The 19,013-nt window shown below is 38.9% G+C and overlaps 1 protein-coding gene across 1 annotated transcript in view; it reads right to left on the bottom strand.

The window, feature by feature from the left end:
• DNAH5 (dynein axonemal heavy chain 5) overlaps positions 1–19,013 on the bottom strand; it is a 194,236-nt gene that overhangs the window by 59,038 nt on the left and 116,185 nt on the right. Inside the window, exons 52-58 of the mRNA XM_037154551.2 lie at positions 17,592–17,764; positions 13,055–13,185; positions 9,460–9,613; positions 8,742–9,009; positions 3,091–3,322; positions 1,827–1,941; positions 1,418–1,594 (exon numbers count right to left, since the gene is read on the bottom strand). Coding sequence (XP_037010446.2) covers positions 1,418–1,594; positions 1,827–1,941; positions 3,091–3,322; positions 8,742–9,009; positions 9,460–9,613; positions 13,055–13,185; positions 17,592–17,764 — 1,250 coding nt within the window. The remainder of the gene's footprint in view (positions 1–1,417; positions 1,595–1,826; positions 1,942–3,090; positions 3,323–8,741; positions 9,010–9,459; positions 9,614–13,054; positions 13,186–17,591; positions 17,765–19,013) is intronic.

Raw genomic sequence — 19,013 nt, 5'->3', positions numbered from 1 at the left:
TATATAAAACAGTCAGACTCAGAAGCAGAGAGGAAAATGGTACTTGCCAGGAGTGGGGGAGAGAAGAAAGGAGGAGGTAATGGTCAAAGGGTACAAAGTTTCAGTCATGCAAGATAAATAAATTCTAGAGATCTATACAGCATAATGTTTATAGTTTACAATACTGTATTATGTACTTAAAATTTGTTAAAAGGGTACATCTTATAATAAAAAGTAATAATAATGTAAAGGGAGCAGGAGCAAATTTTGGAAGCTGATAGATATTTCTATGGCCGTGTGGTGTTAATGGTTTCATTAGGTGCATACTGGTCCCCAAAGTCAAGTTGTATACATTTGCATGAAAGTCATAGCCAGTAAAGCTTTTTTAAGGGAGAAATGAGCTGCCCACCAATCTGACAGATGGAAGAACCTGGAGGATGTCAGTGTCTAAGGAGACAGCTTAGCCCGTGCACAGAGGAATGGGGAGGTGACAAGAGAAGACATGTCACGTGTAAGTGCAGTGTGAAAAGTTGGAGAGAGAAATAAGAAGGAAAGATCTAATTCGGATACTGTAGATTGACTCAGAAAACTTAAAGACTTCACTTGGATCAAAAAGATTTGGAACTGCTTCAGGAAATATGCTAAAGAAGTCATAAAAAATAATAATTACAGGATCAAATAAATGCATGCTCAGTTGAGTTTATGTAACTTGAATTAGCAGTGGACAGACAAGCAGAGTCCCCTCAATTCAGCAGCTTTTCATCTAGCAATCAATTACGCAAGGCATCGGATGAACAAGACTGAAATAAAAGCAATCTTATATTGAGGCCCCAAAAATTTTAAATTGAGATTTCAAAACTGGACCAAGCCCTTTAAGGTGTGTTCCAGTTCACAAAACTCATCATATTTCCTCAGAATCCAACCTCCTATCTATTTTCACTATTTGCTATCACCACACAATTCCATTAAATAATTAGGTTGGAAGCCCGATCAAACTCTGACATGAATAAACTACTGTAGATCAGTACTTCCCCATAAGGGTAACTCACAGATAAACTCATAGAATGTTACATCTTACAGAACCACTACAGTGTCCACAGGGAATGAGCGAAGAGGTGGTATTTCAGCAATTTAATGCAGCTTCCTCTAAGTCACATAGCTTATTGGTGCCAGAGTAGAAATGAGAATGCAGGACTCCTGACTGCCATAGTATGACATTGCCCATCAATCAGTCATGAGTGGGAAATGAGATGTGACAGAGCACATGCTAAATCTATAAAGAGCTAATTACATCTCCATGCAAAAAAATGTTACTTGAAGTTGTTCCTGTGGAGACAGCATTGGTCTGAAGCACTAGAGCATTTCCTGTTGTCACCATCGTTTCTTAGTCCTCCTCCTGGGCCCTCGACTTCACATCTGTGATATCACACAGACTCACCTGCAAGGCCGCTTCTGCTTCTTCTAAAGCAGGTTTGGCTGCTTCCAGTTTCTCTTCAGCAATGGCTTTATCTTTTGAGATGCCATCTACAATGGCCTGTGCTTTGTCCTTCACCTTCTGTACCTCAGCCTTGACCTTTTCAGCAGCCTGTGCCTTCATTGTCACTTCTTTTAAGACCTAGTTCAACATAAAACAAAAATTACCAAAGACGGAGCTGAAAAGGCATATTTTTTGCCTTGATTTTTTATTTTGTCCACTTATAAAATTTTTCGTACTTAAAACTATGAATATTGTTGTATACTAGTAGAAATAAATAATTGGTACTTTCATGGCTATAACTTAGCAACTATGCACACATCCCTAACATTTGTGAACAGGGAATGCAAAACACGTGTGAATGTCTACCCACCGTGTCAGCTTTATCATTTGCCACTTGTAGTTCCTTTTCTTTCACTTCCAGTTCTTTGCTCAGAGCTGCCACAGAGTCTGAAGCTTCTTTTAGCTTTTTCAATCCAGTATTCATCCTGGCATTGAAAAATCCAAGGGATCAATGTTCAATTTTGTGGTACTTGGCCACATTTTCCAAGTGATCTACTACTATACATAATAATGGCCATATTTGAAGAAAGAGTATATACACAAATAGCAAATTGAACACAGCTTGACAGAAAGGGTACAGGACCAGGCTTGATTCTAGTCTGAAGACATTTATAAGTTTTCCATAGACTATGTGGGAAGAGAAAACTTGCTAAAAATATTCTGCATGACATGAAGAACCACAGTGGGTCTAGAATCTGTACCATGTAGGTAACATGCTTCATGAAGTTTAGATAAATGAAAATACACTTCAAATACTTAAAGGCTTATCTTAGTGGGAGCAAAATTAATGACTTCTGCTTGTCAAAAGGAACCAATGAGGTTTAAAGAAGAAAGAGTTGGGATCAAGAGAAGAAAGGAATTTAAAGCCCTGAGAACAGCGTCAAGACGGGACTAGCTGCCTGCTGAACCTGAAGTAATGTGTCGTGAAGACTGAAGCCCTCAGAGTTATCTAATCTGGTCACCCACCCAGGTGTCCCTCCTGCATCAACTCTGATGACTCTGGCCATATTTAGGCAGAAGATATAAGTGGTCTGGAAGAGCAGGGCAGAGAGTGAAATTAAGAACAAACTTCAGCGAAATAGGGTATTCCCCGTTCAGAGAACATCAGACAGACCATCCTGGACACACAGAAGGGACAGAAAGATATGAGAGGAGGGAGGAGGGGATATCTGGGTCCTCAGCTTCCTTCCAGGTCTACTATTTCTATAATTATGTCAATCATTATTAGACAAAGCGGTAAGCTACCAAAAAACTTGGCAACATTTTATCCTATTGGGTGAGAATTAAGCCCCTAACGACCATAAAACACTTTGCATAGGCTTGAGAGGAAGGTTCACCCTTAGCACTATTATTGGCCCTTGGGGATGAAGAACTGCCTGATGCAGAGGTTGTCCTGTGCACAGTAGGATGATGATTACCAGGACCCCCAGCCTTTACTTGGTTGATGACAGCAGCACCGCTGCACACCCGCCACCACACGAGTTTCAACAAACAAAAATATTCACTAGGAGCACATTGCACCCCATTGACAGCCACTGAGTGAAAATAACTCTGCACTTCAACTTCACACTTACCTGTTGGCCAGAGTTTGCACTTCCACATGCTTCTCTCCATATATCAATTTATAGCCCTGAATAAAGGAGAGGTATGACTTGGGAGTCACATGGGTAGAACGTCGGAATCTCTGGAAATACTCAACACACTTCTCAGCTACCCCATCCTGGAAGGAGCCCATGCACTGGACCACTTCCTTCTTGGTTTCCAAACTGCAGTCAATATCATAGGAAGACAGGAAGTGTTCCGACACTAGAGAGAATAAAGACAATAGCATAGGAAACAGGAGCATGAATTACCATTGTAAAAGTTAACTGGCTATTTTTAAAAGACTCAGACATTGCTGAGGACTCCATACCATTTTTATAGCTCCAACTAGATAGATATAAGTCAGCATTTTTGGCCCCAGCCCTATGACTTCAATCATTTTATTTTCCCCTTCATGTTCAAAACTATCACAGACTCTAAGCCTATCACTCTTTGTTTTCTGGTATTTATACAGTCAAGTCTCTGCGACATAGCTGCAGGTTCTGGTCTGCAGCCAGGCTGTTTTATGGTGTACGTAAGAATGAAACTGGCACAAATAACTCAGAAATCAGTGCCCACCTGGTACTCATATTTAAAATCTCATTCATTTTTTTTACTTAGAACCTGTCAGAGCCTTAATTCCCCCAGGCTTCTACTGCATGCGATACATTGCACGTCCACCACTAAAATTTTTTATGCCTGGGCCAACTTGTTCTTAAATGTGGCAGCCAGTCATTTGCAGTCAATTCTATTTTACAGCATCCTTTAAAAACGTTTGGCTAAAAAATCTCCTGTCGTTGACCTTCATCTTCCCAACAGTGCCAAACACAGGACCAATTGTCAAACAGCGTCTCCTATTGTAAGGAAAGGCTGCAAAGTCAAAGCTCACCAATCACCATGTACACAGTAAACGTCTGCTCCACACCTGCCCTTGGGATGACACCGTGGGGTGCAAAAGGAGGTCACACTTGGTCTCATCCCCAAGGGACCTAACAGGGTTTCACCTATGCAGTTAAAACTTACCACAATCACCCTTATGAACCTTAGGGGAAAATGGCCTATGGATTTGCTTTAAAGATACTTAAAATATTAAATAGTATACATAAGAGTGGCAAATATTTAGAAAATGGCCAACAAAAAAAAAGTAAAGAGAAGAAATCAAGTGAACAAACCTATCAGGTAATAGCAAAGAAATAAAAAATGGTATCTTTTCACCATTATAAATCGATCATTAAATCGATGCAATAATTGTGGGGCAGTAATTTATATCTATGTAAGTAATAGAGACCATTTATCAATTTTGTTATAAATAGAGTTTACCATATACACTGAAAGGCAATAATTTAAGACACTCAGAAGTCTTAAAGAGACAGTTTAAATTACAGGAAGTTTAAGTCTGGGCGCTGGACACATATGAACAATCCTTACCTATGACAAATGTTTTGTAGGTGTTAAGAACAACAGCTTCAATATTCACTACATGCCAGACATGCACTTTACCTGGCATTATGAGCTATCTTCAAGAAAATGCCTGCCTTCTGAAAAACTCCAGTTGTTTACCATTATTTTGCATCTGATATGAACAGGGAGTATCAGTAATGGTAACTTTTTTCTTTATGTGGCAAGTTGCCTTTTTGTCTCTCCAAAAATCACAGGGAGTGAAAATGGGATGGATTCCAAGTATGTTTTCCCAGAGACCAACAATCTCTGATGCAGGGAAGGTTATACAAAGGATCTTCCTCTTAGGGTGACCCAAGGGACAAGAGGCCACAAAAACCTTTCTGTCCTGTTCAGTATCCCTTCACCAAGGCGGCGATGCCAGTATTGGGCCCCACCTTCAGGAGGTGTGTTAGGCTGCAATGGGTTATATCCTGGTAGTGTGCATTCATGTCGCTTGATGGGGAACATGATGTGGTATGTCTGGGACAGAGGGGAGGACACTGGGTTCAGTCCCTGAATTTTGCTGTCCTCCCATTTCCACTTCATTTGGATTAAAAGGACTGAAGTAACAAATTGAGGGAGGCACTTTAGTTGCCTGTCCAGTAGCCATTCACTCGCTTTGTCACTAAAAAATCCCAATTTTGCTCAGAGTAGCAATCTGTTCTACTAGAACTTTGATTCCCCAGACTCTCTCACAACTAGGGGTGACCCAGTTCTGGACAATGACATGCAGACAAAGCTCCTGGGGGAGAATCCTGTCCTGAGGCAAAAAGGCAAAGCTCCAGACAGGTTGCCTTGAGCTGTAGCAGCCACCTGAGCCTGGAAGGACAAGAGTCACACTCTAAAGATGACAGCAGCACAGAAGGAGGAAGACCCCAATGGTGCTGTCTTGCACTGTACACTCTACATTCCCTTGGTAGCAGGAAAAAGGAAAAAACTTACATGTTTCAGCCACTGCTTCTCTTATAAACAAATACACATTCTTAATTGATACCTTCAGAGGGCAAAGCATACCTAACCTTGGAAGATCCTAAATCACAGAACCTTATCAATTAATCCTTACAATACCCATAAGTGATTGAAATATTGTGTCTACTTTTATAGATAAAGCTAATGAGGCTCAGAGAAGTTTGCTTGTAGGAGGCAGGTTTGGAATTCTAACCCAAAGGTGATGGACTCCAAAAGCCAGGTTACTTTGATTTTGAAATTCAAATAGAACCAAATGAAGTAGAGTCTTTGGATTGGTAAGAAAACATTTTTAGTTGGTGACCAAAGTTCAAAAATACCTATTGAGTAATGAGCTTCACAAAAGCATGAGACTTCCACTGGAAAACCATGGGTACTCACAGTCCGTGTGCAGTTGCCTGTGTGCTACACCGTTAGTTGTGAACAGTTGCAGAAGTGGAACTCACAGGAACAAAATCTTGTATGTATGATGCAAATCAAGTAACAATTTTCAAAGAGGGCCATGTGATTTACACAATTAAAATGGCCTCCTTTGAAAAATATATATCTGCCAAATATGTGCTATTGCTTTTGCTTGAGATTTTTATTGTCAAGTGAGGATGGTCTACTTTCAAAACTATGTACCACTTTAAAGTGGAAACTAGAAGAGCATTACTAATTACTGTGGAGAAACCTAAATGAAGTTCATTGATTTAGTAGCAGTTTGGAAGTTTGAAATCAGAGTTTTGTTAGGAAATAGAAGACCACCAGAGTGAAAATAATACAGATATTTAGAAACAATTACTTCAAAACAATGCCATATAAAGCAATAAACTATGATTTGCCAAAATGGGGATTATTACATGGTGGGAAAGCAGAATTTTACAAAATAAAATGAAGCATATTTTTCTTTAAATGCTTCATCAAGAGACTCAGCCAATTTAAATTCAAATACATAAAAAATATAGTTATTAAGGGACTACAAATATAATATTATACTGCTGAGCATGTTTAAATTAGAAAAATACTCTCCACAATAGCAACAAACTACCCAAAAGAAAAATTTTTTTAAATCCCATTTAAAAGAGCATCAGAAAACTATTTTTAAAAACCCTTAGGAATAAACTTAACCAAGGAGGTATAAGACTTGTACACTGAGAACTATAAACACTAATGGAAAAAATTAGAGTAGACATACATAAATATATGGAAAGACATCATATGTTTATGAGTTAGAAAAACATTATTTTTTAAATGTCTATACTACCCAAAGCGATCTACAGGCTCAATGCAATCCTCATCAAAATCCCAATGAAATTTTTTTACAAAAATATAAAAAACAGTATGGAACCACAAAAAAAAAAACCCCAAACAAAGAAGAAGGCAAAAAAAAAAGCAATAGGCCTCACAGTCCCTGGTTTCAAAATATGTTACAAAGCTACAGTAATCAAAACAGTATGATACCAGTATGACAAGCAGACATATAGACCAATGAAACAGAATAGAGAGTCCAGAAATGAACTCAAGCATATATGGTGACTAGAGCTTCAACAGGGTGCCAAGAATACACAGCGGGGAAAAGATAGGCTCTTTAAAATGGTGCAGGAGCCCTTACTGGTGTGGGTCATTGGGTTGGGTGTCTAGGGTTTGGTCAACCCACAAAGCAGAAGTTCCCTGGTTCTATTCCCAGTCATGGAATGTGCCTGGGTTGCAGGTCAGGTCCCTGGTTAGGGGCATGAGAGAGGCAACCAACTAATGTTTCTCTTACACACCAATTTTTTCTTCCTCTGTTTTTCCCTCCCTTCCCTGTTCTCCAAAAATAAATAAATATATATTTTTTAATGCTGCTGGAAATATGAATATCCATATGCAAAAGAATGAAATTGGACCCTTATAGTATATGCAAAAATCAACTCAAAACATACTAAAGATTTAAATGTAATACTGGAAACCATAAGATTCTTAGAAGAAAACATAGTGCATAACTTCTTCGACATTAGTCTCAGCAATGATTTTTTGGATATGACACCAAAATCACAGGCAACAAAAGCAAAAATAGACATGTGGGACTGTATAAAACTAAAAATCTTCTGTACATTTGTACTTCGAATATACCAAAAATCATCTGTATTTAAAAGCCATGGATTGGAAAACTGTAGTTGTCAATAGTAGTGTGCTAAGGACAAAACCTCCCCCATGGATAAGAATTTATATATAAATCTATATTTATATACATATATGAAAATACATGTATAAATAAATACATATATATATTTGTGTGTGTGTGTGTGTATATATGAGCTAATCAGCCATTCCTCTCACTAGGTACCGCAGCACTGGAGAGCAGGTGTGGAGCCAGGGGTGGGGAGGGCAGATGAGAAGGTAGACTCCAGAATCCTTCCTCTCATCCACTTTGTACTGTGTTATATATTATGGCTACCTGTGGGGTTTTACTGGGAAATAAGACTCTTCTTATTCATTATTAAAACACAAAAATTAGACAAAACAGTTTGAAAGCCACTGCCATTGAATCAGTATGCCCCTGAGGTTCTGATACAACAGGTCAAAGGACAGACCTAAGTAACTACCATCTAAAATATCCACACATAACTCCTCACCAAAAGCTGAAAAAACCTTCAACTAAATGAGTGAGCTCTAGCATCTTTTTTACTACTTTTACATTCAATTCCATTTACGCAATAAGAGAAGCACTAATGTTCCATAGGACAGAAGATCAGACAGGAGCAGAAGCAGCAAAGACCCTGGTCACAGAACCCTCTGGTGAACATCCTTCTTTACGGACAGACAGCAGCAGAGGAATGCTGGGTAATGAGTTCCAGTTTGATTCCCAAGACTGCAGCTGTGAGAAGCAAACGTTCAACATACACTTGGCTTAAACTACTCGTATGCTGATCGATCCACCTAAAACAGAACATGAATGCTATCAAATTAAAAACTCAGTAGTTTCCTGCAACATTCCAGAACCTGCCTGGGGATCCACCTGAGACATAGTTTCAGAACTAGAGTTATTATACATTAATCCAAAGGGGTGCAGACCGAAGATCTCATTCTCTGATAACCACGCTCTGTGCAAAATGAACTACCAAACAAGAAAGAATCCCCTCTTGCAAAAATCCTTAACCTTGGGCAAAGTGACTTTTGCCTCAACCCAGTATAGAGACAGCAAGCAGCACAGAATGCAAAGAAACAAACATTGTAAACCGAAAAACACTGACACAAAAATTTCCACCACACTAACCAGCAACTAATGCGTCCTTCGGCCACCGGCTGAACCAGTCAACAGTGCATCCTGAAATCAGGGCGGGGAACTTCAAGGCCCGGTTTCGAAATTTCTCTCCCACCGGGGAAAAGCAAAGCACAATGTGAAGGTTCTGTCGGACCCGACTCATGAAGTAGTCATACAGGTTCTCATTGGTCGGAGGACGCCTGGGGTGTTCTTTTTTCATGACCGATATGAGATCACTATTAATTTCATCAATTTCATCACGAGCAAATAGGTTGGAGACCTGAAAAAAAGTGCAGACACTCAGATTCAATACAGACATAAGAAAATGGATCAAAAAGGTAGCTGGAGAAATGTCTTTCCTTCATCTGTGTCCTTAAACTCACCTTTAGAAAATTAACCAACAGTCTTCAAGAAGAGATAAACCACATTTTAAAATATCCAAACAATTCTATTATTAATTGTGAAGTCACAGGCTGTCCTTGTAACCTCTCTCTTCCATTTTCTCATTTTTCTCCTGGGGCACCCACTGAAGTTTTAAATGTAAATAGCGCCACATTTGGGGAGTTTTATTCTCCAAAAAACCCAATAGAAAATGGCGTTCTTCATACTGATCACCTAATCCCCAATAATAGCACTTATTCCAAACTCCCGTGCAAGGAAATACAGGCAGCTGTAAAGCTGGAGGAAATCTGAAGAGACAAAAACACATGAGGGATAAATGAGCTCCTACCTCACCGGATGATAAAACATTGTTCATATATTCCAAAAACGACTCCTCCTTGATCTCATTGTCTGTGAAAATAAAAGTGATTCCTTTGCCTTGCTGACCAGCCATTCTGTACAAAGTTTTCAGGTCTTCCATCAGATTCGATGTGCTGTAGGATCTAAGAAAACATTGTCACTGTGTCAATAGCTAAATTAGTTTGATGGGAAGGAAAGAAAGATCTTTAAGCCAATGATTTATGCCATTTAGTTAACCAAAAAAATGTTGACATTGTTCCATCAGATAAGTGTTTCATTGTCTGTGACTGTTACTGGTTCATTATATTTACTTACAAAGATGAAACTGACTTTTTAGTCATTTCTTTCAGTTTCTAATAGCTGTTCTTTTGGAAGCAATAGAAGTGCACTATCATGGTAAAGTTCTGAGTGCTTTGATGTTCACCGAAGTCAAGAATTATTTTTTTATTGAGGTAAATTCACATATAACATTATACTAATTTCAGGTACACAATATAATAATTTAAGATTTTATTTTTTATTTTATTTATTTATCTTTAGAGGGGAAGGGAAGGAGAGAGGGAGAGAAACATCAATGTATGGTTGCCTTTTGTGTGTCCCCTGCTGGGAACTGGCCTGCAGGGAACCGGCCTGCAACCCAGGCATGTGCCCTGACTGGGAATCGAACCGCGATCGTGTGGTTCGCAGGCCCGTGCTCAATCCACTGAGCTACACCAGCCAGGGCACACAATATAATAATTTGATATTTGTATACAGGTGGGACAAAAGAGGGTTTACAGTTGTGAGCACACAAAACACAGGATTTATTCTTATATTATTATATTATTTTCCATATGAACAACTGTAAACTTACTTATGCTTCACCCTGTATTTTGTAAAATGATTATGTGCAAAGATGAAATTGATTTTTAAAATTCCACATTTTGTAAAACATTGTAATTGATTTTTACACCCAAAAAATAACTAGAGCCAAAGTAAACCTGAAACAAAAATACAATGTTTACCACAACTAAATGTCATCTGAATGTGCTTGTTTCATTTTGAAAATAATTTTTGGTAACGATAATACAAAGGTCAAGTTGGAATCTATACTAAGCACCATCTGCAATGACATTTTAGAAGACACCTCACAGATTAAATTCAACTAAACTGAGGCATGTCAAGCCTTTATTACGTGGCACGAGGGAGATATCCTACTGTAAATGGTGCCCTCCTTGTCCCCAAACACATGGCAATTTTGGGTCCCACATGAAAGAGTTTGCTGAGCGATTGGTATACTGTGCTAGAAGAGCTAGAAACATTATAAAATATCACAGTGTAAATCTTCTCTCACTATCAAAAGCAATACTTTGGTGGAAATGAGCTTGTAATCATGGAATGTTACAGAGGTCCCAATATAGAGAAGCCCATTACCACCAAAGGTGAAAAGAAAGATATTTCAGCCCTGGAGACTCAGATTTACTCAATTATTATTTAAACTTTATATCATTAAATAAACTCAACAGTTCAGAGCACAAGAGCAAACGGCTTTCTGGGTTTTTTTTTCTACTAAATATTTAACTTCTATACTCTGTGCTTTTTACCATCTATAACCTATTTCCTAGAACCAGAAACTCCACTGCTACATGTCAATATTTTAAGAAGACTTCTAGAGAAGATGTAAGTGATTAGAAGAGAATATCAAAAACAGATTGGCCCCTGAAAAAGACAAAGGAAAATATCTTGCCTCAGCTTCTTGTGATAGGTGAGAACTTCAGCCCTGTCCCCTGGACCAAGGGGGTCAAAAAATGTGGCCTGAGTCACACACTAATGGCCATCCTTCCCAAACCTGAGGCTCTTGCTCCTTGACCCTTAGCCGCATGGCTGTGCAACAGCTTAGCTATAGGATGGTGTCTTGAGGACTATGAGAAGGCAAGGAGGTCGTGACCTCCCCTTTTCATCAGTAATGAAGCATTCCCGATGTGACACGCAGAGGAAGTAATTTATCACAGACAGAGGAGTTGCAAGATATTTTTACTGAGGCAGTACGGTGTGGCGTCAGTCAAGACAGACCAGAAGTTAGCAATATTGTGGTCAATTCCCAGGCAGATCTGGGATTTCAGATAAGACATTGTCTTCGGGAATCTCAGCTATAAGAGAGGCTAATGTTATATGCCTGGCAAACCTACAAAGCTAATTTAAAGTTTAAATTAGCATGATTAAAGTGCACGTATCCATGGACTTCCCTCAAAGATACAGGTCAGCTAAATGCTTCTCCATTGGGCCAAACCACAGCTCTAGATCAATGCCCAACAGGCAAGACTTTCTGCGCCTACACCTAGAAATTAATTTCTAGTAATTTTCACCCCAGCTAAACTTCCCGAACCAGCCTCTTGCTTCTCACCTTGGTTAACCCCGAAGTTCTCCGAAATCCCCCTGCTTATCTCTCCATGCTGACTTTTCTCTTGCTAATTCTCCCTGCACTACACACATATTACTGAGGACAACCCTTTTGGGGTTCCCTATCTTGATGCAGAGCAGATTCCCAAGCCAGAACCAGGATGGATAAGTCCAACAGCTCAGCTAATGATCTCCTGAATCTGTCCTCTTGTCTCCATCCTCACTGCTGCCACTCAGGACACCCTCATCTCTTGCCTAGATCCCTGAGACAGCCTCATGACTGTTCTGTTTAGCTCCTTCCATCCATTTTCTGCACTGCATGTAAATCTGACGTGCCTTCCCCAGTGGTAACTCATTAACGGTTTCTTATCGCTCCAGGAAGGGGTCCAACGCCCTCAAGACACCTTCAAAGGTCTCCATTTCTCTTCCTTTCCCACTTTTCATCTTACCCTGTACACTCAGCCACATTTAACTTCTTCCAGGGCCTCAAGTGAGACTTCACCTGTGTTGATTCTTTCATCTGGAACATTCTTTCCCTCTCTTCTACTCTGAGGTAATTTTGACTCACATTCAGGTCTCAGGTGGAATATCTCTCCCCCCACAAAGCCTTTTCTAACCACCCCCTAGACTAGATTAGGAGTCCTTCCCCTATTTTCAACAGAACCTGGTCTGCATGCATTTCTTTTTCATAGAGAGCACCTATGTATCACATCTTAGTGAACGAGTTGCTCAACTGTCTGTCCCCCTTGAATTACAATAAACTCCATGATGATACAGGCCAGGTTTACCTTGCTCACCATGTACTCCCCAGGACCTGGTCAGTGCCTGACACACAGGTGATGCTCAGTAAATATCTTTAAATGTGTGAATGAGTAAATCTATATAAAATTTCTTCTATTTTTCCAGGTTACTAACATTCCTGAAATCTGAATTAACATTTAATAGGGATAAATTTCTTCTGAAATGTGCCAAGAGGAATAATACACACAAAAGTCATATTATGCATAACACAAAAACAGGAAGGAAACCACGATAAGAGGTTGAAACGTTTCCACAGCAAATAATTAATATGAAATCTTTAGGGTTTATAACAGAGGTCAAAAGGGGAAGATACATATAATAAAAATGCATTCTTTATTTCAGTTGGCCCCTAAGAACCTTTCATCAAAATTTATTTCAGGTTCATTAAACTGAAATCTTGTTACCTTGTCAGAGTGATCTGGAAGGAAGTGTAGCCAGCAATGAACGAGGCCAATCTTGTCAGACTCTGCTTTCCTGAGCCGCCAACCCCAACCAGGAGTGCATTTCCTCGGGGAGTACGAATGATGCGTGAGATCTAGAACATGGAACAGCAAAAGCATCTATCGTTCAGCATGTAAACATTCCATTTTCTTATTTCTTCTACTTGGCATTTTGGAAGATGTAGCTTCCTCAAGATCAGGACAGAGAGAGATACTGGTTGGAGGAACGACAGCATTGCTGAAATAGAACAGTGCTCAGTAATATTGAACAGAGTGGGGACTGTGGGCTGTGCCTTCAGGAAACTAGGGCGAGACCACACAGATAAGTCAGCAGTCAGCCCAGACTGCAGCTTGCTTTGGGTCTTCGAGAATAGAAATAAAGGAGACTTAAAGGTTTCCTTCAGTTTGCCCAACCTAACGCAGTAGGATGGGAAAGAAAACAGCGTTTTCAAAACAACACATATTTTTGGAATAAAGAACCCACAGGTGATTAGAAAAATCCTTCACTTTTGAAAAATGAAGTTTAAATTGAAGAGAATAAAATTCTCAAAATCTGGCATGGATATAGAATGTCTTTTTAAAGAATGAATATAAATACCGTCCTATTATTTGGTCAAGACAGTGATACCTAAGATATCTACCAAAAAGTGATTATGGGTGGACCAGGAGTCCACTCTGCTCCAGGCAGTAGCCCCAGACACTACTCCCCATTACGGTAAAAGTCCACGTTTCTTTGGCTTTTATTGGTATCAAATAAACTACTTATCCCATCAGGCCTCCAATCCCACCTAAAGGAAATTCAGTGCAAAATTCAGTGCAGATTCGGCACAGAGTCTTTCCCTCCTAACGGCAGGTTAAGCCTCGGATATTGCTATAATACCCACTTTTCTCTGGAGAGTGGGTTGGGGGCTCAGAAGGAGTCAGTTGCCTATGGCTGGGAAGATTCCTAGGATAACTCAGGACTGTGCACACTGCCCAGGTTTTGTTAAACATCTTTCCTCGGGATTCAGAAATAAGCTATGCTCTATTTACACTGACTACTATAGGCTTTTGAATTATTTCTCCCAATTCAGTGTGAGCCCTAGGAAATGAAAACCATTTTCCTGTCTTGTGGTGAACCTGAGAAATTGTGAGATAGGGAGGTGACACACCCCTTATTCCAGCCTCCTCCTCACCCTTGCCATGTGGTCGTCTCCAAAGTTGTTGTGGGAAGAGAAGGAGTGGGACTGGCAAGAATTCATGGGATTGTTGCCAATGCCCATCCATACATATTCTGCCCCTGAATTACTTAAAGAGGCACAGATAATGCAGGTAGGTAGCAACTACAGGCTATGTTAGAATGCCCTGTGTCTTCCTTGTTTAACATTTTAACATGGCTTTTGTCATAACCGTTTCCTTTGGTTGGTACTGGTGAATGTATTAAAGGTTGAAATAATTGTTATTAAGTGGGTATTGGGACCCTTCATCCCAACATCTTTTGCAGCAATTGGGCCTGAGTCTTAAATTTAAAAAAATTTTAGGCCCAGTTTCTAGCACATGGTAAACCTAGTTTCTAGCACATATTTGACAAATGAACATATAGATGAACAACCAAAAAGAAGGCTTTAAAAGCAGACTCAAAAAACTCATAACCTAGTTAAAAACAGAACTAGGTGAGAACACAATCAAATGAGACCTTCAAAAGGGGCTATTTTATCCTATTTATGCAGACTGTGAGATAGAGAAATTCACTTTTGAATTCCATTAACAAATATTTAAAGATATAATCATGTCCATCCTGCCCCACGGGCGCTCACTTTCTAGCAGGGGACAGAGATGCACAAACGGAAACCTGATATTAAATATGGTCCGTGCTGGGACAGGAATAAAAGCTACAGGAGGACAGGAAACAACACTGCTTGCTGAAGGCAAGTCTTAGGTGTGGAGCTGAAATCTGACCTGGATCTTGAAAGATGACTGGAAGTTCATCATGCGGAGAGGGTGGCATGCCAGGTGGGAACTAGGCTAAATTTTAAGAAGAGGGAATGGGATGCATATGCAAAGTCTCCGAGCCAGCAGATGCCCAGAGCATTTCCCGTAGGAGTGGGAACTTCAGGAGCGGGTACAGAAATATCAGGACATGAGGAACCAAAGTATTGTTTAGGGGTGTATTGGCCACTTGGTTTAATTTCAAACATATCTATCAAGCCTCTGTAGTGTGCCTGTTTCAGCAGCACTACACCAATGAATGCTGAGGGGAATAAACTGGATGCCCGTCCTCATAAAACTTGTCATCCCTTAGGAAAGACAAACTCGTAAATAGATCCATCTACACAATGCAGTGCCTGCTGGGAATGTGGTATTGGTGAAATGCTCTGAAATTGGGATGTGTTTCATCATAAGAAGTTGTTTTTTCTGGATTACACACTATGTATAGTATGACCCATGCAGCTAGAATGCTAGGCAGGAACTAGATTATAAAAAACCATACATGTCAGGGCTTGAATGTTAACCAAACAGGCAAAAGAGATATCGCAAAAATTTCTCTGTTAAAAAAAAATCCTTATCTTAATTAAGGAAGGAATTAAGAATTATACTTAGTCTCAGATCATATCCTGCTTTGCTGCAATTTTGTCTTCAATTCTCTCTCTTGTCTTCAATCATGTCTTATAACTAAGTCACATATTTCAAGACTCAGACCTACATAACACTGAGTTTGAATGTACCATTGACTGAAAGCAAGAGTGTAGAAGAGAGGGTCAACCTAGAAGACAGTGAGGATTGTAGCATCTTAGTTCAAAGTCCAGTCATGAATTCTTTGGTAAATTCCAGACCAGACACACTAGAGGCTCTGAGATTGAGGCAAAACACAGTCAGGGACTCTGTGCTGATGCACCCAGGCCTTCAATGTCCTGCCCACAGTCAATAAATATTCATCAATCATCACCTGTACTGTGAAACAAAGGAAAAAAAGTGCTAGGGAACTACCTTACGCACAAGACTAACATAAATAATCTCATCTTCAATTTGAGCTATTATGAAATCCCAGGCCAATTAGATTTTGTCTCCAGTAGTCAGTCATAAAGTTGCCTTTGGTATTATCTATTGAGAAAGTTTGTTTTTTTCCTTCTTTCTTTTAATCATCAAATATGACACAATGTCTATTCTTCCTGTAACACATAACTCTTACTCAACTATTAATTAGGAGCTAATTTCAAAATGTTACTTACATTCAGTTTTGAAAGAACATTTGTGCTTTTAATTCAGTGCAGCTGTTTCAGGATCTGGAGAATTTAGAGTTTTCGGGCTAAATGCCTCATGCCGGGAGATCTAACCTCAGAAGAAACTCTGTCTCCCTCCCTCTCCTGGATTTACCCCATCCTTGCAGAAATGCCTCCTGCCCACTCTTGCATTTTCATGGGGAGGGTTGATTTGATAACCTCTACAATCATCTCCATTTCTAAAGTTAAATAATTATTAGAGGTGGAAATATGTAATTATGAAATCATACCTCCTGCTTAAATCTAAGCAATGAAAGAAAGCCTCAAAATGTTTTCTTTCTAAGAGGACATATAGTAGAGTCTGAAAGAGTAATTCACATAAACAACATGAGAATATCAGCAACAAATTTTAAATGCCATTATCTTCCATCAGAGATAAATTACGTCATATAAGTTTTCAAGTAAATAATGTATTTTACTCTCAGCCTTTCAGGATCAACTGTCCTGTGCATGGATACTTCAGTGACTAATTTCACAGAGAGGAAACTGTTTTCTTGGTGGATTTCATGTCAACAGAATTTTCATCAACTCAAAATCAATTGTGTATGAATTATTTCTCATTGTGGTAAAATACATCTAACATAAAACTTACCATCTCAACTATTTTTAAGGGAAAGTTAGTTTAATGGCATTAGTGCCTCCACATCATTGTTCAACCACCACCATCCACCTCCAAAACCATTTTCATCTTGCAAACCTGAAACTGGAACGCTGAACACTGCCCCAATTTCCCCTTCCCCCTAGCCCTTGGCAATGACCATTCTACTGTTTATCCTGATGAAGCTGAGTACTCTAGGTACCTCATCTAAGTGGAATCATTCAGTAATTGTCTTTTTGTTGACTGCCTTATTTCACTTAACATAATGTCTTCAAAGTTTTTGAACTATTTCTTATAGTTATCTTTTGCATGATGCAAAAAAATAAGCAGACACTTTGCCTGTGCTTTGAATTCAGCTGTCAACCACATTGATTCTATGTAATGAAAACACTGAGCTGGAAGCTATAGAGCAACACTGAATAAAATTATCTCATCACACATTTGAAGTACACATGCTCTGATTTTAAACCTGTATGTGTGACATGTTGCATTCAGTTTAGAAATTAAATTGGAATAGAGCACTGTGTTTATTTTTAAATTGAATATTCTCCTATGAAATGAAAATGAAAAAGGAGGGAAAAATTCTGGTGTGAAGCCAAGTGTCTGTCACTTGGGGGAGGTGCTAATAGGCATGGCCACTGACCTTGACTAAGTGGACCATTGCATCTCTGAAGAACACCAAATCCATGCCAGCACCACGGACACTCTCATTATGGAGCTGCAGAAACATATTCAAACGCTCCTTCAGGTGATCAAAAGACTCAATTGGCTCATAAACTTTGGGCATCTCCACATCAGCCTCCTCAGATGTTTCTCCTGGGATTGGGAAGAAGAATCAATTAAGTGTCTTCAACTCACTGGGCTTTACTGCTTCCTTCAATGTAAATTAATACACTCACAGCTCTACAATTTAACCCTAAATGTTACTGATTTTCATCTAAATGTCATATGGATTTTTATAGAAGCAAACAGTACTAAAAGCATTAGAAATGTTGTGGTCAATGTGCCATCATAGTTCTTTCCTGCCCAGAAGAGGCCAATTTCAAATAATGTTATAAATACTAAATTTAACTTGTATCTATAATTGAACATTGTTATTTCAAGGATCCTCCCAAAAAAATTCTTTAATCATCAAAATGAAGATCAAAAGAAGTAGGAATTTAATATCAATATCAGCAGCAGAGGTCAAGAATTAAGTGATGTTTTAATCATAATAAAGAGGTCCTTGCATCTGCTCAGGCAATTTTTATAATTTAGAAATTTCAGATTAGTGGTGAGGACAAAAGTGAATTTTAGAAAATGGAGGTAGAGGATTGAGAGAAAAGGAACAATGATTTCTTAAATAAATAAATAAATAAATAAATTGAATTATTTCACTGGGAAAGTATTAAAATCAATACATTTTTAATTAGAAACATAATATATCAGCTGAACACTTTTCCAACTTTGACTGCAAAGCATAATACTAAAGAAAAGGCTAAACTGAGCATATGTAAATTCACTATCAATTAACAGTAATGGGAAAAAAGAAGTAACACATTCGTTGAATATACTAACAACTTAGAAATTCGTTGGGTACTAAGAAAGTGACTGTATCCTCCAAATTCAATACTACATAATCATTTTCAATTGACCCTGTCCTAAGATAACTGTATAATAACCTTTGTATGACAAAGCAAGGAAATTGATTTAACATAATCATTAAGATTAGCTTAGTTGCAAAGCTCTCACTAACCGAATTCCAGTAGTCACATCACTGTTCAACTCAAGCTTCAAGAAACTAAGTGCTCTGAAGTCACAAAACATTAAGCATTTGCCTCCAGATGCCATCCACCCTAAAACACATTTGAGCTCCTTGAAACCATAATTGAAGTATTTAACTTTCTGAATTAGAGGAAATAAAGCTCATAAATTCTAATTATCTTGCACATGGTCCTACCTTTACAGCATTTTTGTATTTGGGTGACTTGATTTAAAATGAAATGTGTCAGCTTCTTTCTGTAGAAGGATCCTTCCAACTGCATAGCCAGCAATAAACCCCCTTTTACAATTTTCCATCAGAAAC

The sequence above is a fragment of the Artibeus jamaicensis genome, unplaced genomic scaffold, assembly GCF_021234435.1.
Source record: "Artibeus jamaicensis isolate MK-2021 breed Jamaican fruit bat unplaced genomic scaffold, CSHL_Jam_final scaffold_369, whole genome shotgun sequence".
In the NCBI taxonomy this organism is placed as follows: Eukaryota; Metazoa; Chordata; class Mammalia; order Chiroptera; family Phyllostomidae; genus Artibeus; species Artibeus jamaicensis.
The sequence above is the reverse complement of the archived record's forward strand: the minus strand, read 5'-3'. Positions and strand labels throughout refer to the sequence as shown.